The sequence below is a fragment of the Varanus komodoensis genome, unplaced genomic scaffold, assembly GCF_004798865.1.
Source record: "Varanus komodoensis strain SLA01 unplaced genomic scaffold, ASM479886v1 scaffold55, whole genome shotgun sequence".
Lineage (NCBI taxonomy): Eukaryota > Metazoa > Chordata > Lepidosauria > Squamata > Varanidae > Varanus > Varanus komodoensis.
In genome coordinates this window covers 4,678,050-4,701,870 of record NW_025336157.1, presented here as the reverse complement: position 1 = coordinate 4,701,870, position 23,821 = coordinate 4,678,050, and the positions used below count along the sequence as shown (strand labels likewise).

General features: G+C 56.8%; 2 protein-coding genes across 2 annotated transcripts in view; one reads left to right on the top strand and one right to left on the bottom strand.

The window, feature by feature from the left end:
- ZBTB7B (zinc finger and BTB domain containing 7B) overlaps positions 1–5,378 on the top strand; it is a 28,960-nt gene extending 23,582 nt beyond the window's left edge. Inside the window, exons 2-3 of the mRNA XM_044448400.1 lie at positions 3,183–4,176; positions 4,901–5,378. Of these exons, the coding sequence (XP_044304335.1) occupies positions 3,183–4,176; positions 4,901–5,378 (1,472 nt within the window). The remainder of the gene's footprint in view (positions 1–3,182; positions 4,177–4,900) is intronic.
- A 2,321-nt stretch (positions 5,379–7,699) lies between these two features.
- DCST2 (DC-STAMP domain containing 2) lies at positions 7,700–23,164 on the bottom strand. Its single transcript, XM_044448399.1, has 15 exons — positions 22,828–23,164; positions 21,082–21,252; positions 20,302–20,403; positions 18,837–19,031; positions 17,854–17,919; positions 17,030–17,243; positions 16,635–16,792; positions 15,483–15,647; positions 14,964–15,131; positions 13,594–13,694; positions 12,527–12,659; positions 11,331–11,453; positions 10,533–10,626; positions 9,435–9,701; positions 7,700–7,784 (listed from the first exon to the last, which is right to left on the bottom strand). Exons 1-15 carry the CDS (start codon positions 23,162–23,164, stop codon positions 7,700–7,702), a joined length of 2,379 nt encoding a protein of 792 aa, XP_044304334.1.
- Positions 23,165–23,821: the final 657 nt, after the last annotated feature.

Below are 23,821 nucleotides of genomic sequence, written 5' to 3'. Positions count from 1 at the left end.
TGCTAATATTTATTTATTTTATATCTCTGGCCAGGTCATCTCGAATTATATTGTTTTTATATTATTATTTATTTATTGTTGTGAGCCACCCCGAGGCTTTGGCGAATGGGGCAGCATAGAAGCTTCCCAAATAAATAAATAAATAAACAAACAAACAAATAGAAGTGTTTGGTCCGCATCCTGCATGTAAAAAACAGAGAGAAAGGGGGCTATTCAAAGGGCCAGGGAGCTGGGAGTGGGTGTAGCTCCGGCACGGGGGCGGCAGGGAGAAAGGAGAGTCGTGGGCACCCGGCGAGGGGAGGGCCAGCCACGGAGAAGGCCCGTGCCGACGCTGGAGGCAGGCCGCTTGGGACTAGCAGGCAGGGAGCCGCCTGGGCAAGGCCTGGCGTGGGCATCTTGCCCTGTGCCCCTCCCTGGGTGCAAGCCGCCGACTCCTCTCGGGCGAGTCCCCCGACTCCCAGCCACAGGGGCCGTGCCTGCTCTGGCATCCCCAGCCCGGAGGGCGATGCCGTGACGCAGCCGCACCCTCCTCCTGGGTCAGGGTGCTCGGCTTGCAGCCGCGCCTGGCAGCCTCCCCCCCCCTCGCCCGGCCGGTCGGTCCTGCTTGGCAGAGAGGGGAGCGGCTGCCCCCGCATCTTTCCCACCCCTGCCCCGTGAAGGCAAACAGCCCAGCTGGCGGGCACCCAAGGCGGGCAGGGAGCGGCCATGCAGCCCTCTCCCACTTCCCCGGGCGAGAAGGGGCATGCTGGGACGCTCTCCCCACCCCAGCCAGCCCCTCCCTGATGGCCGTTCCCACTGGCACCCACATTTTCTGGGCTAAAGGTGGGCAGGAAAGCCGGCGGCAGGGGTGCGAAGAGCCAGGTGCACAGAGGCTATTCCTGGCAGCCGGGGGGCGGGGGATTTGGACCTGACCCTACATCCGCTTGGTAGGACCTCTTCATCGGTGCGGTGTTTACTGGAGACATGGAAAAGAGCACCCCAGAGCATAGACCGAGTCCCATCTAACCGTATAAACACAGCCTCTCCCTCCCCCCAGCCCCAATTGGGCAACAGATGAGACCCACTTTCTTTGCCTCGTGAGCACAGTTACACAAGTCATTCGCTCTGGAGTTGGTGGCCACGTGCTTCAGAACCCCCCAGCCTGGCCTGATCCTGCACCCTCAAACAAGGTGTCTGAGGTCGAGGAATCAACATGCACGCATTTCTTAGAGCATGCAATTAAAAGCAAACAACTCCCTGGGCATTGCTGCAGCTCAAACCTTCAGCTTTGGGCATAGCAGCACAGGGGGTCTGGGAAGCTGGCAACCGGTCGGGACAGTCTCCCCGCTCCTCAGTCCTTCCCGGCTTGGAGACCTGCCTTTCCTGGCCTAGCACCTGGCTGGCGCACCACTTCAGCGCCCCGTCTCTCTTGCTGATTCTTTGACCGTCTGTGTCTTTCTGACTGAACGGGGCATGAGCTCAGATTTTTCCTCCCACTGGATTGAAGGTGTTGTGTGTGTGTGTGTGTGTGTGTGTGTGTGTGTGCGCGCACGCGCGCGCTGGCTTGGGAGGAAGAATCTGCCCCCTTCCTGGCACCCTCTCCCAGAGGGTGGCTACATACCAGATCGGGCCACTGGTGTTCCCCGGATGCTTTGCCTGCAGCTCCCATCAGCCACAGCCAGGTGGCCTGTGCAGAAGGATCATGGGAGCTGGAGGCACATCAGCGGGGGGCCCAGAAGCGGCCCAGCCCTGCTTTTACGCGCTGGGGAGGTGAGCATCGTTTGGGCGGGGGCGACCCGCTTTGCTCACCCGAGACACTGGGCAGCCGCTGTCTTCACACAGCCTGCGCTTCCCGGCCTGGTTCTCCTGCCCAGGTGCAGCCGAGGAAGGTGGAGCGCCTCCTGACGGGCGGAAACGTGCGCCGGGACAGCAGCTCTGCTGGCAGAACGTCGGCCTGCAGAAGGCCCTGCAGCCCCGCTGGAGTTTGCCTCCCATCTTGGGGTGCCGTGCCTGGAGGGCTGCAGGGGGTGCGGCTTGCAGATGCTCAGGTTTCCTCCCCCCGCAGCCTTGCGGGACGAAAGGCTGTGGGCGGCGAGAGGGGAGCGACCGTATCTTTCCTAGGAATCTGCCCCAACCGAGCCGGTATCGGGCCCATGATCTGCTTCATGCCGTCTGGGGGCGAGAGGACTTCCTTTTGCACCGAGCCGAAGGTGCTTTGTTCTGCGCGCCTGCGTGTTTCCTTTTCTGTGGAGTCGCTTTGGTGCCCTGCCAGTTTCCCTGCAGGAGGCCCAATTGAGACGCAAAGCGGGCAGGATGGGTGCTACCACGGGGCCGGGGGGGGGAGCTTTGCGCTAAGGAGGCCTAGCTTGCGAACTCCACCCACACCCCGGGAGCGGCGTTCTCTTGGCCTCACCCCGCCTGTGCAGTGCAGAATGCCATCCTACCTTACAAGGTCGTTGTGGCCTCCAGGGGCAAGCCTGCATTGACAAATACCAACCTTAAGTAAAGCTGCCCTTCCTTTCGGACTGATAGCTGGCTTTGTATGCAAACATGCACCAGAGGTTTTGATCTTTTTTTATTTTATTATTATTAAAACATTTTTACGCCGCCCCATTCGCCGAAGCCTCGGCGAATCTTGGTATCTTGGTATCCCATAGTAGCATTTCCTACACCTGCTTTGTAGGGAAAGAAACGGTCTGCGTTCCATGGCAAAGTTAGAAAAGTAACGTTTTAAGTAAATAAATGCCATGTTGCACAACCCAGGCACCCTGGTTTATCCCATCCCTTCCAAGTCAGAATGGAAATCCAGGGACTGTTCTTGGTTTATGATTCATGGCCTATTTGGGCACGAGAAGCCAAAATGCTTGCTTAAGGTGACCATTCCGATGAGCCCTTCCTGGTTTGTTTGGCTGGCACAATAGAGCGCCAGCAACTTTGTCCCCTTAAGCCACGAGTCCCCGGTTCCCTCTCCGGAGTGGATTTGGCCAGCGTGACTTCACCAGAACCGGGCTTTCGATCGTGGCTCGAGGACCTCAGTAGTCCAGTATTTCCCGGGCCGACTCTTCTGTTTCGGTTCCCTCTTTCGCATCGACAAGGCCCCTTTCTGTCTCTCTCTGCTGTCCTTGGCGCCCTTTCCTGGAAGCGAACCCAGCTGGGCACGCCGAGTGTTTACTTTCTGCCCTTCCTTATGCCTCCTCCTGCAGGTGAAGCAATGGGTAGCCCCGAAGACGACCTCATTGGGATCCCGTTCCCCGAGCACAGCAGCGAGCTGCTCGAGCGGCTGAACGAGCAGCGCCGCCGAGGCGTGCTCTGCGACGTGACTCTGCGGGCCCAGGGCCTGGAGTACCGGACTCACCGGGCCGTGCTGGCGGCCTCCAGCCGCTACTTCCAGCGGCTCTTTGCCGGGCCCGGCCTGGGCGTGTGCGAGCTGGACTTCGTGGGCGCCGAGGCCCTGGGCGCCCTGCTGGACTTCGCCTACACCGCCACCTTGACCATCAGTGCCAGCAGCCTGGTGGACGTGCTCCGGGCCGCCCGCCTGCTGGAGATCCCCTGTGTCATCGCGGCCTGCGTGGAGATCATGCAGGGCAACGGGCAGGAGGCGCCGGTCCCCGACGACGCGGCCCGCGAGCGTGCCCGGCGCTACCTGGAGGCCTTCGCCTCCCTGCCTGCCGCCGAGGGAGACCTGCCGGAGCCGCCGGCCTGCCCGGTGCCCCGGCGCAGCAAGAAGACCCGCAGGTTCCTCCAGGCGAAGGGCTCGCGGCTCAACAACCACGTCGCCGAGCTGTCCCCCTCGCTGTCCCCCTCCTCGACGGGGACCCAGGAGCGCCCCAGCCCCCCCGGCCAGGCCTCGCCCGCCCCGGCCCTCAGCCACCCCCACGAGGACGAGAGCATCCTCGTGCCGTCTCGCCCCTTCCACTACCCCTACGCCCTGGGCCTCTCCCCGGAAGACCCCGCCTCGGACGAGGAGCGCCCCGAGCCCGACATCCTGTCCTACATGCGGGCTCTGAACCCCGAGGGGCTCTCCCCGGCTCTCGACCCGCCGGACAAGCTGGTGCGCAAGCGCCGCTCCCAGATGCCGCAGGAGTGCCCCGTCTGCCACAAGGTCATCCACGGCGCCGGGAAGCTCCCGCGTCACATGCGCACCCACACGGGCGAGAAGCCCTTCGCTTGCGAGGTGTGCGGCGTCCGCTTCACACGGTAAGTGCCTGGGCTCGGGACGCTTCCCTCTGCCCCCCACTGGCTGCCGTGGCTCATGGGAGCCGGTGCTTCGTGAGGTCAAGGAAATGCTTTGGGTGCCCATACCACAGGCGGGGCGAGAAGTGGGAAACGGCGCGTGGCAAAGGCTGCCGATTGGAGATGGGGGGGGACCGTGTTTCGCTGGTGGAGCACGTTCTCGGCTCCCCAGATTTGATTCTGGCCCCTCTGGATGAAGGAATTGCGTCACAAGAGAGTAGAAAAGATGCTGGAAAGCTATTGGCAGGACTGGTGACTGGACTTGGGTGCAAAGTCCTCACAGATGCCTTTTTAAGCAAGTCAGGAGCATGCAGAGGAGCAGAGCAGAGCAGAGATGCCTTGTGCCGATGCCAGTGAGACCCGTGTGACCCCAAGGGGGATGCACAGTGAATTCACAACAGGGCTGCTGTTCACGCTTTTTCTTTGTGCACCGCTGCTTCGGACTTCTGAAGCAACTAACCATGATTAACACAATATCAGAGTATTTTTATTAGTAACAGTAATGAACCTCCCCCTATTCTTTGGGTCCTGAGACTTCCTTGCTCTATGTTGGTCCCGCCTTCACTTTTTTGTGCGGCCCTCACGAGGACTAGCAGCTTGTTTGAAACTCAGGTTGGAACGGCTTGGCTTACGGGCATCTCTGCTTCCTTCCTTCCTTCCTTCCTTCCTTCCTTCCTTCCTTCGGCAGGAACGACAAGCTGAAGATCCACATGCGCAAGCACACAGGCGAGCGCCCCTACTCCTGCCCGCACTGCACGGCGCGCTTCCTGCACAGCTACGACCTGAAGAACCACCTGCACCTGCACACGGGCGCGCGGCCCTACGAGTGCTGCCTCTGCCACAAGGCCTTCGCCAAGGACGACCACCTGCAGCGCCACCTCAAGGGCCAGAACTGCCTGGAGGTGCGCACCCGGCGCCGGCGCCGCGGGCCCGAGCTCGACCCCGACGCCCTGCCCCGCGCCGAGACCCCGCCGCCCGCGCCCGAGGCCGGCCTGCCCAACGGGCAAGCGGCGGGGCTGCACCTCCCGCTCCCGCGCCGCTGCTGGGAGCAGCCCCGTGCGCACCGCGGCCTCTCCCCGGCCTCCCGGGAGGACGAGGAGGAGGAGGAGGCCGCGGACGAGGGGCTGGCCGAGAGCGACGGCCCGCTGGCGATGGGGGCGGCGTAGGGCCGGCCTGCTCGGACTGCCCCCGGCCGCCGCGGCGGGGTGGCGGGGCTCCCGCGGGCCAGGCCCCGATGCACTAATCCCCGCCCCGCTCGCCATGCTGCGGCTGGAGGGAGCAGCCGCGCACCCGCCCCGCTGCGCCCCAGTGCGCTGCCTCCGTGCCTTGCGCAGCCTCTGCACACAGGGAGCTCCGTTATGAACCAAAGCAGGAGGGCGGGGCGCCTTGCTCAGGTTTCCCAAGTGCACCATCCCATAGAGCCTGTCGGGGGTCTTGCGCCCCCCCCACCGCTCCAGTAATGCAAAAGGACTATAATCGGGGCGGAGGGGGCGCCCACACTCTGCATATGGCTCTGTCCCCCACGCTGTGGAGGGATATAGTGGGAGAGTGCGGGGGGGGAAGCTGCCCCCCCCGGTGCAAAAAGCAGTGAGGTCGATGACCTTCCGGGAGGATCGGGAGGCCTCGGGGGTCTCCCGCCTCGGCAGGGCTTCCTCCCACCCGGCCGGCCAGACGAGGTCGCCGAGCCGGGCGCTTGTTTTGCACACGCGGGCCACGTGCTGCGCCCTTGCCGCCCCCTAGTGGCTTCCTTGCACAGTGCAGCGGGCTGGTCCCAGCACCCGTGGCGCTCCCCCTCCCCTCCCCTCCCCTCCCCTCCCGAGCACCATCAGGGCAAGGGAGGGAGGCCGCCGAATTGGGGGGGGGGGTCTGCCGTGCTCTCCTCTTCAAGGCTCCCTCTTTCTGTTGTGCACGCGGACTCTTGCACACCCCCCACCCCCACTTTGCGAGAGACATCGATGTATTTAGCACTTAGGGGTGCGGGGGGGGGAGTGGCCCGTTTGCGCAGCCTGGAGATTTTATGCCATGCCAAAAAACACCCCCGGGCAAAAAGTGCCCCCCCCCCACCCCCGGCCCTGTTTCACTAGCTTGGATCGCGTCACATGAACCGCCCCCTTCCGCCCCCCCAGACCACTCCATTGCACTAGGGTATGACTAGTCGGGGGGAGGGGCTTCTCCAGCCCTCTTTGCACATTCTCGGGGCTCCCCTGCACTTGCACCCCTCTGGAGGGGCAAAATAGGGGGGCAGGAGGACGGAGTGATGGCTGGTGAGGGCAGAGATGTATTAGTTCAGAGTTTATCTATATTTAAGAGATGGTGTAATATAATTTCCCCCCACCCTCTGTTCCCTTCCACCACACCCAGTCCCAAATCCCCCGCAGCAGGAACTGTGGTGTGGGGTCGCCCATCCAGAAAAGAGTGGAGGGCAGGAGGTATGGGGGGCAGTTAGGTATTCCTTAGCTTTAAAAGTGCCTGTAATGTTTAAACTTGAATCTTTAGCTACTTGAAATGCATAATAGCTTGGGTTTTTTCCCCCCACAAACTTTCTCCCCATTCGCCTTCCCGTGTTTGGCCCTGGCCATGGTTACTTTTCGCCTTGCCTTCCCCCTGTCAAAGCTCCCCCCCCCCCGTACTTTCCCCATTTCACAGTGATTTGATGATCAACGAGGATCCAGAAATGTCCGTGTCCAATGAGAAGTCATCCCTTTCCCCTTGTTTAAATGGGAAGTGGTATCGACCACACTGAAATGGTGGGGAGAGATGGAGGGGGACCCCATGTCGGGTTGTTGTTTTTTTTAATTAGTGTGCCGGAATTGCAGTTGCCTGTTGTTCATCACCAGCTGCTTGACAATAAAATGAAAAGCAGGGATTCTTCAGCCCGTCGATGCAACGCGTGCATTTCCTTCGTGAACAAGCGTGGCTGGAGGTCGTGTGTACTTGCACAAGCACGCAATGGACCTGGGGCTCTCCAGCACCCCTTGCTGTGGGCGCCTCCTGATTTTTTGGACCACAGTTCCCAGCATTCCAACCCCTCTGTTTCACTGGCCAGGGCTGGTGGGAGTTGTCATCCAAAAGTCTGGCCCGGGGTGGAGGGGGGGGTATGGATGCCATGCTGGCAAAGGCTGCCCTAAAGAATCTCCATTTTGGAGTTATTTAACTGGAGTCTCTGATCTTGTGTCTGCAAAGCAAATTGCTAACGGGGTTTCGAACAGCAGGAGGCAGCCACAGACCTCAAATGCACCATCTCCGGCTCTCTTGCAAGCTTGTGTAACCCTTTAGGGGCATGAAGGAATAACACTGCCGAGAAGTTAAGCGTCGCCTCGATGGCGCAAACCGACCTCTTGCCTCCGGCGAAATGAGCAGGCCGATTGCCTTTGGGTACAGCTTCCAATGAAAGGAGGAGGGAATTCCTGTAAATGCATATTTTGCAATATCTAATAGTTTAATCATGTAATATTTACACGCACTTTGGATGTGGGGAGTTCTCACCCTACTTCTTAGGGTTACTGCTTTTCACCTCCGAAAACTCTCCACTGCTACTGCTTTCTGCTTCCTTCTGGTAACTAAAATCCAGGCTGTGGAAGAAGGTAGGATGAAAGGAGAGAATGGACTGGACTTTAATCATTCCATGACCTGCTCTTTTCTGGCCCATCTGGAGCACTTGGGCAGCTTCCCACACCCCATTGCAGCAGAATGATCTTTAAAAGAAATATCAGATCAACATCACACGTAGAACAACCCACAGAGGCTTAATGAAGAAAAGATAGAGTGGGGGAAACAAATACGCTCCAACGCAGCTGAATTTATCCAGAAAAGTGTGCAGACATTGTCAAAACCCAAAGTTGGAGACCTCGCAGACCATCCAAAGACAGTTTGCTTGTGATACAGGCTCTTTCCAGCACTCCAGTGCTATCTGGAGGGCAGGGGTGGTGAATTTGCTGCCGGGCTCCAACTCCCATCAGCCTTAGTGTTTATAGGTATGGTAGTCCACCAACATCAGGCGTCAACTAAGGCTTGGCATCAGAGACCAGCCTACAGCCCGGTTTTAGATTTCACTGAGCAATAACCAACCGCTTCCAAGTTCCTAGTCCTCATCGAGGCAAGATAAACTTGCAGTTGAAGGGTGTGGGAAACCCCTGCTGAAATCTCAGAAACCACGAGGCTGGCTGAGTAAGTCCTTTTGCTGGAGACGTCTGCCACTTCTTCCCCCGTGTGTGAATGGCTGTCAAAATTTGCTGAAATGAGGGCTAGGATTGGTTGTAAGCCTGTGGTGTGAATGGACACACTCTGGATGTCTGGGCTTGATCCTAAAGGGCTTAAGCATTGCTGGGGGGGGGGGGCTCCAGTGAAAAGGAGATGTTCCCCTTGAACACGGGGGCTGCTGCTGGGATCAACGGGACAAAGGTTCCAGCCGTTCGATCCAGAAAGCGGTTCCCAGTCTCACATTACGTCAGCGCGGTGCCCAGAAGGCTTTCCTGTTCTCCCCTGGAGCCGTGGGCGGCCCCCCAGGCCCCCCTTCAAGGCCCACTTCAGACTCCAGGGCAGGGGGCAGCCAGGGAGGGAAGGCAGGCCCAGCCTTTGAGCCCTGGAGAGAGACTGCTAGGACATCCTGGAGGTTGTGGGGAGTCCTAGACGGCTAACCGATTCCCCACTGTTAATTCAAAAAGGGGGCAGAAGCAGCCGTGCGACACACCAGAGAGAGGCTCCACGGAGAAGATGGAGACGATTCGAAGTCCCAGGGATTCAGCGGGCGGATGGGACAATAAACGGAAGAGCCAGTGTGGCGGCGTGGTTCAGAGCCTGGGACGCAGGCGATCCGGGTTCGAGTCCCCACTCGGCCATGGAGCCAGCTGGGTGACTTCGGGCCAGTCACAGCCTCTCAGCCCAACCTACCTCACAAGGTTGTTGTTTTGGGGATACTATTGAGAGCATGATGTAAGCTGCCTTGAGCCCTTTGTAGGAAAAAGGCAGGATATGAATCGAAATAATAAACACCCGCTCTGGAGTCGCCCCAGAAGTCTTTTGTGCCCAACGGCATGGCTTTTGGGATGAGGTTTAGTCCCAGAATGATGGGCTCTTTTTAACATTAGGGTTTCTGGACATGCACATGGTAGCTGGAGCTGGGGTCAGACTAGATGGCCCAGGAGGACCCTTCCGGCTTGCTCTATTTCTATGTTTCTAAGTTGGCTAGGCTTATGTGCTAAGAGTGCTTCCTCTTTTCTCACCTGGATGGAGACGAGGAGGAAGAGGAGGAGCTGCCTTCTTCTGAGCTGGAGGATGCGTCCTCACTGTCCTCGTCTTGCTTCAGCTCGGCTAAGATCTTCTTGGCCAGCTCGGGGGGTAAGCGGCGGCAGCCCCCCTGTCCCTTCACGGCCCGTGCGATCCGAGCCTTCAGCAACTGCCGCCGCCTCTGTCGTTCCTTGTCCGGCACCCCACGGAGCGCCCTCACGGCCCTGGTCCACAGCGCCATGGCCTCTTCGTCGCTGGAATCCCTGGACCGGCAGAGGACGCGGCTGGAGAAGGACCGACCCCTCGAAGCATCCTTTCTCGAGCCGCAGTCTCTTTCGGACTGCAGTTCCCAGCATCCCCAGACCTTGGCCACGCTGGCTGGGGCTGCTGGGAGCTGCCACCCCAAATAGTTGGCCTGTGCAGAACTGTAATGCACCAGCCGCTTCAGGCAACATCGGCGTGGTATGAACAGGGGCGGGTTACAGCCTCGTCCTCCTCCTCAAACAGCAAAATATGCGAGGGCTGCATTCAAGGGCCGGGTCTCGATTAAAGCTGCCCCCGTTTCCCACCCAGTCACGCACTGCTGCAGAAGGAGGCAGTCCTCGGGGACCTGTGGACCCATGTGGCCGCCTGAGAAATCCCTGGGTGCCGCCACCAAGTGGCCCGCTCCAGAGCATGGGTCACTCACCCCAAAACCTGAGCGCCAGGCAGAGGTGGGGTCTGTGCCCCAACGTGTTAAGTTTTTCCTTTGAACCTGCTGTTTCTGACATATTTCTCTACAGTTCCAGCCATTTTTAAAAAATACAGTGGAAGGGATGCGATTCCTTGCCAGACACCAACAAAAATGCCAGGGGCACTTAGTTGTTGAACACCTGCTAGAGACCTGGGGAGAGGGGGGATATTTGTACCCATGTCCCCCCCACAAAAATATTGCTCCCAGCAGTAATTGTACCCATGTACCCCCTGCAAAAATATTACTCCCAGCAGTATTTGTACCCATGTATCCCCTGCAAAAATATTACTCCCAGCAGTAATTGTACCCATGTACCCCCTGCACTGAAAGTAACTCAAGCATTTGCAAGTTGCTTGCTCACATCTCTTCATCCATCTCTCCCTGGTAAGTGAGAGGAGCCATGCAGATAGAACAGGTATTTTTCAGGAGTTTGTAACACTCAGGGCAGTAGATACCTGAGGAGGAGAGAAAGAACAGACACACCAGGGCCGACAAAACATCCTCTTTCAGTTTCTCATTTTTTTCAATCCTAAAGCTGTTTTGTCTTGACGTTCTGGCTCCCTAAAGTTGGATTTCTCCCAAACCGAGCATTTTCTTCAAAAATCACATGAAAATGGCCAACATTTTCGTGCACATCTCTTAACAGATGTATTTTTGTATGCCTTTTTGCCAAATATACGCTTCCTGCATTTCGGCAAACCATCTGTCTATTCGACAAGCTTTGGAGTATTGCTTTCCCCCTACCACATGCATGCACAGGACAACTCCACTGCAAAATTTAAAGAAGCCTGGATTTTGAAGCCTGAGCGTTTTCCCATTTGAAGTACGATTTGGAAACGTGAAAGGAGTCCATCCACGTTAAAATATGAGCAGAGGGGCATTTTCGGCCATCCCTGAGACGAACTTGAGCAGAACGGCTCCCCTTTGCATCCCTGTCTTTCAGAAGGGACTGCAAACTCTGAGCCTTTCCCAAAATGTCGAAACTGAGCGTTGCAAATAGAAGCAATCCCTTTCTTTAAATGTATTGCAAGAAAGTTTTGAAGCGAGGAAGGTGCGGAAGCTGCGTGGACGCCATGGGAAGCCCCTCTGTGGAGCTCACCTTTACCTATCCCAGCCAAATCTCCCGTCTGCACTGCCCACGCCTGTCCTGGCTTCCCACCTCGGCATCCCGGGGTGATGCAAGTGACAAAGCCTTCGCTGGCCGTGCCGTCCCGGATCCTTCCGCAACCCATGCAGTAGGACTCATGTACGCCCAGCTTCTTAACCAGCCAGGCACATGGACGCAACCTGCAAAGGAAGCCAGAAGAGCGGCGTGTGGACTTGCTGAGCTTCGAAGGAAGCGCAGAACTGAATTATGACCACTCTGCATTAGGGTGGCATGTTTATGTCCCGCCGTTTTTCCTCTTGCGAGGAGCTCGGAGCAGCTCGCAAAATCTTTCGGATGAGGCAGGTTGAGCTGGGAGCCTGTGACTGGCCCCAAGTCGCCCATGGCTGAGCGGGGACTCGAACCCAGATCGCCTGAGCCGAAGTTGCGTGTGCTTAACCACTACACCATACGAACTCTTTACTGAAAATGTTTATTTAGATCCTGCCTTTTTCCTGCAGCGAACCCAAAATGGCTTATTTATGCCTCCTCTCCCTTTTCTCTTCACAACAACCCTGGGAGGTAGGTTACGCTGAGAATTTGTGATTCTCCTAAAGCCAGCTAAGTGAATTTCAAGCTGAGCGGGGACTAGAATCAAGCTCTCCCAAGGCCTCATTCCAGCACTCTGACCACTGGTTCCTAAGATGTTCTGGCAAACTTCCTTTCTCATGCGTGCACACGTGTGTATTTGTATTTCAGAAACAAGTTTGTAGCCCTTTGGGCTGCAAATATTTATTTACTAGTTTATTTAGGGTTAGTAAACACCCCCCACTACTTTTTGATCAAATGAACTCTGAGGAAGCTTACGCTCTGTTTTGCTTTTTAATACAAGGAACATCAAAAGGAGCCGCTAGAAAGAGTTTCAGGCTCCTGTCTGCTTAAGTACAGCGATGACAAAATGACTTGCCCGCCCTAAAATTGTCCTGCTGAAATTACAGCTCCACCACCAGGATCTGATTTTGGTGTGCAAAGTTCTCTTATTATTTTATTTATTTAGTAAACTTCTGTGCCACCCCATTCGCCAAAGCCTCGGGGCGGCTCACAGACATCTCTTCTGTTCTGGTCTTCAGAACGCATTCCAAGGCCGGGCATTCTTTCGTCATAAGTATACATTCCTGCATTGGGCCAAACCTCTTTGGATTCCAGAAAAAAGGAACAAGGAACAAGTCAATCCAGTAAGACGGAGATTAGATTAGTCTGCCGCGGGGCTTACTTCGCTGCAAGGACCAGTAAGATACTGGTGCGTCCTCCGTCTGCCGATCGTTCCCTTACGGCCTGAAGCACGGCTCTCGCCAGCCCATTCCGTCGGGTCAGGATGGTGTTGTAGCGGTAGCAAATCCGCTCCTGCCGGATGCAGAGAAAGGCGGATGAGAGGGAGAAGCTTCCCAGGGAATGGAGTAAAAGGGAGGCAAGCGGTTAGCTGCTGCTTTTGTCTAAAGAGAGGCTTGCTGAGAGACGATGGCTACCGATGTCGGATCTTGCTTCTCCAGGGACCCCTTGGGCTGATGGGCAGGCGAAAGAGATAATAAATAAACAAACGGTTATGGCAGTCTGATGTCCCAAGGATTTCAGTGGATCTACTCACTAAATTAAAGCCAGATCCAAGGCAAGGTGCAGAAAAAAGCAGGCTGGGTCTGGTCAGGGTTTGGGTTAGCTTTCTGGACTAGGGCCCTCTGAACCAGGGGGCAGAACCTTGTTCAGCCCGAGGGCTAAATGTGATTTTGGAGAATCTCTCAGGGCCACAGGGAAAAGGGGCAAGGCCAAAATGTCATCCCCGTTTTATAACAACCACACCAGTTTTAGCTGAGCCTTTCTTTTTTTTAAACAAACAGCTGTCTTGCATGCACGTGCATTTCAAACTCTCTGAAAACATCAGGATGAGAGAAATCCAATGGGGTGGGCTTCTGGTACTTTGATGTGCTTGTTACTTGCCACTTTTGGGCTGGTCATTGACGGCTTGCAGAGACCTGGCCTTTGGCACCGAGGGTCAGCGTTAGCTGCCCTGCTGATCACAAGTGCACAATAGCTGGCTCGAGTCAGTGAGCTCAGTTGCAAGTTGCAACGGAGGTGAAAAGGATAAGAATCTAAACTAGGCTAGTGAACCTCTGAGGCTTGGGGAAAACGTCTTCCAGAGCAGGAGGGGTGTATGTGTGTGCGTGCGTGTGCGTGTGTGTGTGTGCGCAAGGGGCACAGGGAGGCATTTATTTATTTATTTATTTAGGAAACTTCTATGCCGCCCCATTCGCCGAAGCCTCGGGGCGGCATGGCAGTAACTCACCCGTTCCCGGGAGGGATAGTACCAGGCACACACTGCCCGTCTCAGGCGCTGTATGTACGTGCCGAAGATGGCGCTGAAAAAGCAAAGACCATACAAGAGGCCTGGAAGGGCGTGGGGGGAAAGAAAGGGAAAGTCAGAAACTAGGAGCAGCTGGGAAAGTTTCTGGAGAAAGGTGGATCAAAAGGACGAGGCAGGCCTGCTCTTCGCTGCTTTGGAGAACCAAGGGGCACCCATTACAAGGAGTAGATTTCGGGGAAACATCTGGGGAAACATTCTCCCATAAATAAATTTTCAAGGTCGGACCACCTCCTTTATTGCTGGGCATGCACTAAGTAGGGGCTTGGACTAGGGTTAGGATTAGGGTGCTCGAGGAAGCACAGAAGGTTGTCTCATCTCCCTGAAAGCAGCATTTTCGGCCGCAGTGTACACTGCATTATGTGAAGTGGGGCAAGATACCCTATGAGCAGGCAAACACCAAGGGGCCTTGGTGCAAGTATTTCCCACTACCTCGCCGGTTAGCAAAGGTATCTTATGCAAGACCGCCGCCTTGTGGTCCCTGTGGGAACTGCAAGCACATTTTTAAAAAAGAGTATTAGAATTCCTTTAGACACAACCATGGAAATCGGACGGTTACTTCCCACACACACAAAATCACGTTCATGTGGGAATTTGCAGGAGTTTCTGTATAGGAAATGCAAACTACAGGACTGGGTGAAACCAAGCAAAGTTTCCCCACCATTTTGGGGGGCCAGGAGGGCCGCTTTATAGGATGGGGAAAGACAACTCCCAATGGCCAGTTACCAATGGGGCATCATGAGCTGCACCCCCAAAGCCTCCCAGCCCCAAAACTTTCCACCAGAGCGGAAGCCTTTTTCCTAATCTTAGTTGCAGGATCTGTGTGTGTGCTTGCAAGCAAGGGTGGGGGGATTATTTATTTTATTTATTATTTATTAAAACATTTTAATTTTAATTTTATTTTATTTATGGAAAAACCAACTAGTCTTCTTTTTGTGTGTGTTTCACACCACTTCACAACCACTGCATTTCCATTATAACCGTTGCTGTGCAATATTTTGCTTTTGTAAGACTGTCCCAAGACCCCCGGTAGCGGATGGGATATAAAAGTTTTAGATAAATGAATAATAATATGGTTTTAGAATGATTTTGGAGTGAGGTGCAGGTCCCTTTTCCTTTGTGTGGGTTGAGTGGGGCGGATTATTTGGCTGTCTTTGCTCCCTGTGCAAGTCTGATGACTCCTAAAATTGATTCCTACATGCCTCTGTCTTCGAGGTGCAGATTTCTGCTCTATGGGGTGCAAGCAGGAGGCTGGCCCCCCAACTTTTAAGATCCTAGCGACTTGCCCGTCGTACCGATGGCTACGTAGCCATTATAATCCGGCTCCGCAGGGCGCAAGCGACACTTCGGGGAGAGCACACTGACGTTCCCGCGCTGCAGCACATCGAAGGAGGAGGCCAGGTCCCGGTACATCTCTCCCATGTAGCCCTTTCCGCTTACACTGACGCTCATCGTCATCGGGGCTGCGGGGCAGAGGAGACTGGCTCACCCCGCTGTGTCACCAGCACTTTTAAAGGATGCTGGGAGACCCCTCTGGAATCAAAGCCAAGCCCCCTCTGGTCTGGCACTCGGACCCCACACCGTGAACAGATGCTCTTGTGAGCCTCGGGAATCGATCGGGCCTTAAAGCAGGGATCCCAGTAGTCTCCAGAACCCCGCAGCGGGCCAAAGGCCCCTCAAGTGCAGGGGGCAGCCTTGCTCCACGGGGCTGCGTGAGGCCTTGGAAAGATCTGGGGCCGAAGCTCCCGGACCGCACGGTTCTGTCTTGCGAGCCAGAACCTGCAGTGCCTCCGTGCCCCGCTGGCGCATCTTACCTCTGGCTACAATTTCCCCATGCAGCTGGAATCGCACCAAGTCGAACAGCCAGAAGACGGAGAAGTCGGCGACGATGAGCAGGACGGCCAGGATCAGCTGGCGGCAGATGGAGGCGATCGCCAGGGCGTAGCGGAATTGCTCTTTCCGGGGCAGCACGAGCGAAGCTGCGCAAGAAGACGCAGTGGCTGATGGCGTGCGTGCGGCAGTTTGGAGATCAGGGAGATCTCTGGGCCATACCACTTGGCCCTGCACCTAGGGGGACCTCTCTCCACTGAATGGACAATAAACGAATGCATCCCTGCAGGCAGAAAGCTAGCATCTCAGGGACAGGGATCCTAGTCCCTCCTTCTCTTAAGGAGGAGTGGGCGGGTGCATTCCCCTTACTACCAGCCTCTTTTTCCATTGTACGGGTAAAGACAGAAGGGTCAGTGAGAAGACACAGGAAGGCTTTGAGTAGGAGATGCTCTTAGCATAAATATGACACCGGGACAAAAACAGATAACATAGACGGGAAGCAGCTTGATCTTACGAAGCTGTCATAACTTCGTACAAGTTGTGGAAGCCATCCCGAGACGTTCTGTAGTGGACAGGATAGAAAAGCTATTAATAAATAACATGAACTTTTTATTCTATTGTTGTCGAATTGTCTGTGTGCTGTGCAGGGAGGGTGGTGGGTTGTTTTTGAGAAGAATGGTGAAGACCTGCAGGTAGAAAAGCAGCTCGTAAGTGCTGATCAGCAGGAGTAAGTGTCTCTGCCCATGTACAGAGTATCTTGCCTGCAGAGCTAAGTAATTTCCACTTCACCACCACACGGCTGGGGTTTGGGGCCAGCAGCCTCCAGCTCACCCATGATGTTATTATTTCTCTTAGGTAAGGACCAGAACCAGAACAGAAAACGGACTCCACTGTGATAGAACTGTGATAGACCTTCCAGTGACGAGACCAGTAGTGGCTCCGCAGATAATTCGGCCTACAACTCCCATTAGCCTTAGCGAACACTGGGAGGAACCAGCAGGATCGAGGGCTGAGACTCCGAGACGGCAGCAAGCTGCCCCTCCGTGGACCCCAGCCCATGGTGGCTAAGCCCTCTCACACGGTACCTGCAAAGGTGACAACCTCCCACCCAGCTCTGGCTACCTGTGCGGCCCTACCTGGGTGGATGTACTTGGTGCTCTCTTTCGCAGACAGCGGCAGGACGCTGGGCCGCCTGTTCTTCCTCCGCATCGCGTCCAGTTCCAAAAACGCCTTGGTGATGTAGATGTTGTCGAAGTTGTCCTCGTGCAAGTAGCGCTTTCGGTAGAGCAGAGCCCTGTTGGAGCCGAGCGAGGCCATTTCCTCACTCTGAGGACACGGCAGTGTTTCCGCTGCCATAATTCCCACACCCGGGACGGCCACCCAAACCCTCTCCACTCGCCCCGTATTTCTTTCTTTTTTTTCATGCTGCCCAAAAGCCAGAGCAGTTAACCAAGTGAAAAGCTGGGGAGGGGGGGATCCGCCTGGGGTCCTCTGAGGCCCCCCAGCTTTCTTTTCCTCCTTGCTGACTCACTTGATGTAGACGTAGAGAATGAGCAGGGTGGACATGTATCCGAAAAGGCCCACGGCTTCCTTGGCCGGCTGCAGCCGAGCAGAGATGTCCTCCATGATGTCGAACGCGACTTGGTTCAGGCTCTTGCTCGCGTTGATGGCCACCTCGTACTTGTGCACGGTGGTGATGTTGAATTCGAACTCGCGACGCACCCGGTTGAGGACGGCCACGATGGCTGGGGGCGGGGGGGGGAGCAGGAAGGGAGACGGACCCAGCGGCTGAGCGCGAGGCGGCCCTTTGCGCCGGAGGCGGGGGCATCTGTCCGCGTGCGAACCGGAAGCTCTCCTACCGAGCTTCAGCCCCTTCTGAGCCCCGGGGAAGGTCACACGCTGCTCTGGGGTGGGTAGAGGGCGGACGGAGATTTCATGCCCCCTCACAGAGGTGTCTGGGGCCCCACAGCACCCCAGTGAAGACCAAAGAGCCTCCCCATTCTAAATCGGGTTGCTGAAGCAAACAGACAGCCACTGGGGGTCGCCGATGGCATATAACCAAGATTTTAACTTTCCTGCTTTATTGGGGTCCCAGTAATTTATGAAAGATCGCATCTAACTATTATAGGGTAAAATAGTTAGAGAATAAAGCACCTGTCACATCTTGAGGGATTTGCCCTTGGCAGCTTTTAGCAACCCAGGAAGCAGGAGGGCGAAAGGGGACCGAGGAAAGGGATCGGTTGGAAGGATGCCTGAAAGGGGGGAAGTGGGCAGCCCTCTCTGGGAGGAACCAGCCCCCTGGGGCAGACGTCTTGGCGGTTTAAAGAGGGAGGCACGGTCATCTACTGTACTCACGCTGGGCTACTTTCCGGCGCAGGAAGGGCACGATGTACCGAGGAATTATGCAGAAGACAAGCAGGACTGCGGGGAAAAGAGGCCCTTAAGTGTAGCTCCGTTTGGTAGCTCCAGATAGTCCTCCGGGAGAGGCTGGTTTTCCCAACCCTTGCTAGGATCAGGGTAGGAAACATCAATTTTCCACGATAAGCCAGACAAAATGCAAGGCCCGGCAGTGGCGCTGGCCAAGCTGTGCCCGTGATCCCAGCAGCCCCATCCCTGAATGGCCCTTCTTCCCCCTCACCAGCCCAATCCCTTTCCCTGCAGCGCCTCCCCCAGCCGCTTCCAGCTGGACTCCAGTACGGGAGGTTGCTGGAAGCTCGCAATGGAGGCGCAGCTTCGTGCTATCCGTGGGCCCCCGAAGGGTTCGGGTCGCTCCAGGTGGTGCGGGAGGCTGGGTTACTGGGTGGTGTCAGGAGTCCAGGGCCAGGCGGAGCAGGAACAGTGAAGTGGGGCTGGGAATCAGGCTCCGTGGGGCAGGGTCCAGAGGCCAAGCAAAGCGTCGGCACAACCAGCGGGGCTCGGACCAGCGGCTCGGTTCAGGCCCCTTGACCCTCATGGAGCCGCCTGCGATTCAGCACCGCAGATCGTTCCTGAACAGCGTGTGGCCGGATCCAGAGTCGATGGCACAGCGTGGTGTAGTGGTTAGGGCTGGCCTGGGATTCGGGAGGCATGGGTCCCAGTCCTCTCTCCCCATTCAGCTCCCTGGGGGACGAGGGGCCGGTCCTCGCTCTCAGCCAGCCTCCCTCGCAGGGTTGTGGTTGTGCTCTGGTGGCCGCCGTAGGTTCTTTGCAAGAGGAAAACAGGGGATATGGAGGCCGTGACCCAGCAGCAACCGCAGGAGCTGCCGCCCGACGGCCATCTTGGGAGGGGGAGTGTCGCGGCACAAGCTGCCGCACGCCCACCGGGGCTGCGAAGGGCTGGGGTCCCCGGTCTGCACTCACTGTTCGCCAGGCCGCAGAGGTATTTGAACAGCAGCACGATGTGGCAGAGGAAGTACAGGAAGGGCACGGCCCGCTGACACTCGTCCTTGGCGTTCTCGAAGATGCGGGCGCACTTCCGGTAGGGGGTGCCCATCTCCTCGTTGCAAATTTTGCCCATGTTCAGGAGCCAGTACCAGACGTTGCGCAGGCAGTGGGCTGCGGGGTGGGAAGGGGGCGAGGGAGAAAGAGCGGCGTGTGGGTTGGGTGTCCCAGAGGAGCACCCCCTGTGAGAACCGCCCCCCAGGTGTGCCCGGGAGCTTCCTCTTGCCTCTCTCTAGGCACCAGGGCTCAGACTGATCCCGAAACCTCGCGGTACAAAGCGGGCAAGCCTCAGCCCTCCAGATGCCGGTCGTGCCAACATCAGTGGGGTGGTGTAGCCACTCCAGGCCTGAGCTTTGAGGGAGCTGTCCAGCATGCTGAAACTGCTCCTAAAATTGGCCCAGGACGACGGACGGCTCCTTCACCCCTCAGAAACCCACCTGGAGCAGAGCATGTGCTCAGCCCATAAATAGTCCCAGGTTTGAATTGCAGCATCTCCAGCAAAGGAGATGAACCTCCAGGATTTCCTCATCTTCTTTTCCTGCATTTTTAATCTAATCCACTTGCAAAGGCTTCTAAGCTACTAGTCCTCAAGCCACATCAGGTGGCACTGAGCTCCAGCAATTACTAAACTATTGAGATTCCTTTCCTACCTTTTTTCTTTAAGGTGACTTCCACAATCTTCATTCTCCTCCTCCTCCTCTCCCTTTTATCCTACAATGACCTTGTGAGGTAGGCTAGGCTGAAAGTCAGCGACTGGCACAAAGTCAGTGCCAGTGCTCCCTTGGACTGAGTGGGGACTCGAACCTAGATTCCCCGATTCCCACTCCAACTCTCTCACCACTAGGCCGCACTGGCTCCGGTTAATTATGCCTGATCTGCGATGTGCACAGCTCCCCCTGGTGGCTGGTCTGAGGCAGCCGCCTGGTTCACCTGGCAAGTCCTCGCAGGACTGGGGCCGAGCCTTCGAGTGCTTGCGAGGATCTGAGCCGTGGCCCTGATGGACAGCAGCTGGAAAAGGCCGCCCCCCAGAGCTGCCTGGCTTTTTCCCAGCAACCTCTGGGGTGCGGCTGCTTTTTGCTGGCTCTGCAGAACTCGTCTCCAGTCCTGCAGTGCCTTCACCTGGGCCTCGCCTCCTGCCTGTACCTGCCTCTGGTCCTAGCACACACCTGCCAGGTACGCCACCTTTGCTTATTCCTGACTTGGCTTGCTGGTGTCTCACCTCCCTTGTCTCTGGCCTTTGTCTTTGCTTCTGGTCCTTTCTGTGGGATGTCCATCATCCCCGGTCATGGGGGGGGGGGCTGCTAGGGATGCCCCAGAGTGGACCAAAAGGAGCACCCTCTCCCAGTCCTCCTCTTCCTCACCCCCCTGAACCTCCAGCGCTCACCTACGTGGCGCACGGAGTCCATCACAGACCGGAAAAGCTTCCGCACGCGGTCGCCCACCACCTTGGCCTTCTGGGCAATCGCCTTGATCTTCTGCAGCACGTCTGGGCGGAACAAGGAGAGGGACCTCATTGCCAAGCCCTCAATGGGCGTCCCAGCCGCGAAGCTGGTGGGGCTTGCTTGCCCCAGCGGCAGATGCGGATGTCCAGGCAGGAAGCGCCTTTTCCCTCCCTGTTGAGCCGAGAAAAAAATGCCACCCGGGTCCCCAATTTTGGGCTTTGCCCGACTTCTTAAACAAAAAAAGAAAAAAGAAAAAGAAATAGGATCTCCTGGTTGCATTTCTAGCTTGGCTCTCTGGATCTCTCATTTGCTCCTGCCTGGCTGTTGTGATCTTTCTGAGGTGTCTTTCAACTTAGCCCACAGCTCTGATGACTCTCAGATTAATACTGCTGCATTTTTACACTGCCCACAGCCAAAGCTCGCCAGGCAGCTTACAACAATCATCAAACCATCATGCACTCAAGTCACCCATCCCATTTCTGACCAGGCCTGACCCTGCTTAGCTTCCAAGATCAGGCAAGATCAGGCACTTCAGAGGACCCCAGAATAAAAATAAAATCCCCGTGTGTCTCCCTGGGGGCAGGGGAATTCATTGTCAGGAAGGGGAATACGGAGAGAACAAGGGAAGCCGCCCCCCCCATGCCCAGCCCAGCCCAGCCCAGCCCAGCAGGGATAAAGCCCAGGCGCGAGCGAGCGTCTGCGAGGGGAGTCGGCGCGCTCACTGATCAGGGGCTGGCGGGCCCGTTGCAGCATGTCCGCCGTCTGGTTCAGGGCGAGCTCCGCGCCGCAGGACACGGCCTCGGCGGCCCGGCTGAAGTTCCGGAGGATGTTGGCGAAGGGGCCCTCCATGGCCAGGCCGAAGGCCAGCAGCAGCATCATGGTCTTGCCCTCCTCTGCAAGGGGAGAGGGCGAGGGCAGCACGTCAGGCGCGTGGGGGCGTTGTGCCCGTGCCGTTCCTCTTGAACGGGGGTGCAGAACGCTTCCCCTCCGGGGGCCGGATTCTGTTCCCGAGGAGCCCTCGGGGGCCGCCTTCCCGGGGGGGCTGGCCCAAAGGGCCGGCATATTTCTGCTTGCTTGTGCCAGGGCCTCTTTACTCAATGGCGAGAATGAATCGCCTCGAGCCCCAGCAGCAGTTTTATTGAAAGATCACCCGCCCCCCCTGCAGTTACCTATGATAGCATGCTACCAAGAAGTGCTTCTCACCGCCAACGACAAGCTGTTAGAGCATACACAGAGTGTTTTATAGGTCCTGAGTCACATGGGCCCGGCAGTTGGGCAGTCGATGACAAGACAAGACGGGGGAATGTGCTCCCCGGAGAGGTTCGCCTGGTGCCGAGTTCATATTCTTTTCGGCGCCGGGTCAAACCTTTTTATTTAATTGTTATTTTAAAATTGAATGTTAATGTCCAACAGTCGCTTTTTATTTCACTTGTACTTTCTGGCTATTTATTCTATTGAGACGGTTGTTCTATTGATTGCAAGCCGCCCTGAGATGCCATGCATGAGGGACGGCAGATAAACGTTTTGCATAAATAAACGAAGCAAGAGGAGCAGAGGAGGAGGGGAGGGGTGCACAGAGGGGGCTCCGTGCAACGGCACTTGATCGCAGGACAGCGGCAAAAGGATCGCAGGAGGATTGTGGGTCCCGGCGTGCAAATGAGGGGGATTGCGATGCTGTTAACCCGGCAGCCTGACCGGTTCTTACTGACCGGCAGAACAAGAGCCCGGCAGCTTCTGGGCAACCTCTCAGCCCCCATTTCTTAAACCAGCAGCAAATGCCCAGCAGTAACCTGGCTTGGAATTGTTTTGGGGTGCTTCCTGAGACAAAGGGGTGCAGGCATTTTATAACACACAGACACACCAGCACCCCTTTTTCTGCCAGGATTTAGCTGAGTTTTCCCAACACCTGTAACTGGGTGGGTGGGGGGTATTTTAAGGTTTTGCAAGGGGCAGAGGATGGAGAAACAGAGATGCTGGGAAACGACTGCTGATCCGAGGCTGGAGGAAAAGGGGGAAGGCCAGGAAAGGGGCTCACCTATTTAGGCAGCCCTGCAGGACAGGATATAGGATTGTGGGCTCCAAAAGGGGAGAAGCCTGGGGGCCAAACTGGGCTCCCCAGAAAGCCCCCGCTCCATCCCCTGAGCACCAGCAGGTGGTCTCTTGCCTTCCAGGCCGGCTTTTCCCCATTCAGAATGGCCAAAAGGCCTCCCCTTAGTGTGATGGGCACTAAGAGCTCGCGGCAAACCAGCCCCGGATATTTGGATTTGGGTCACACGCCCTGCTGTAGGGCAACCTCAGGAGCTTCTCCGAAACAGCACTTGGCCCTCGGACTGACAAGGGTGCGTCTGGTTTCTTCAAACACATGCCTGACCGGCAGGGCGATGGAAGCGGGCCCTCCAGGACATACCCGTGGCCGGCAGGAGTGGTGTTTTCGGGGCCCACACTGGCCGTCGTGGCCTTTCACTTACTTGAGAAAATCTGGGGCAGCGTGAGGAGGACGGTGACCCTCACTTTGCGGGAGAAGCCCATGCCGAGCCCAAGGCCCGCGGCCAGCATGATGGTCGTGGTCAGACAGTACCAGATGTTGTAACCTTGCACGAAAATGACCAGCGCCCCGTAGATGCCGGAGAGGGCCATGCCCAAGGCAAACCCGCCCACACTGCGGGCCATGGCCCGGCCCATGGTGTCCTCGGCCACTCGCGGGACGCCCGACTTCCTCCTCCTCCTCTTCCTCCTCTTGCGACCCAGGGACTTCTGCAGCAGCTCCGTCAGCTGCTGGAGGGAAAGGCTGGAGAGAAGCCCCATGGCGGAGCAGGAGCGGCCTCTGATCGGCTGCTGGGCCAGCGGGAGGGAGCCTGGGCGTCCGTTCCTCTGCCCTCTCGCTCCCCACTGGGCTCGGAAGCGAGGTGTGTATGCGATGGCGGCCGGCCGCGAAGAAATCCCAGGTGCGGCACAGTGGAGAGCCGCTAGCCAGTATTTATCGGAAAGCGGAAGGCCAGTAAAACCCAGGTTCTACGCAGCCCCTCTCATAACCGGAAGGGTTCTGTCCTGGTTCTGTCCCTGGCCCCGCCTCCCCTGCCCTGGCTCCTCCCATCCCTCACTAGTTCTTGTCAGCCGCCTCCTTGGCTCCGCCCCTGGTTTCGCTGCGCTGCCCTGACTTGGGCTGACCTCCCCCGGCTCCAAGCCTTAGTTTGAGCTGCGGCTCCGATAGTTCCTTGCTGTGAGCTATGCTGGCTGCGGGTGATGGGAGCAGTAGTCCAAAGCAGCTGGAGGGCACCAGGTTGCCTGGTACAGGGGTCTCAATGTATGCCAAATTGGCGATCGGCAGCTTTTGTACCGGAAACTGCCCTGCCCTTTGCAGATTAGCTTTGGAAAGGAAATGGCTTTGTTCCGACATGCCTGTTAAGTCTCCTTGAATTATTTCGATTGCTGTGATGTAATCAAGACTGAGCTCACCAGAAT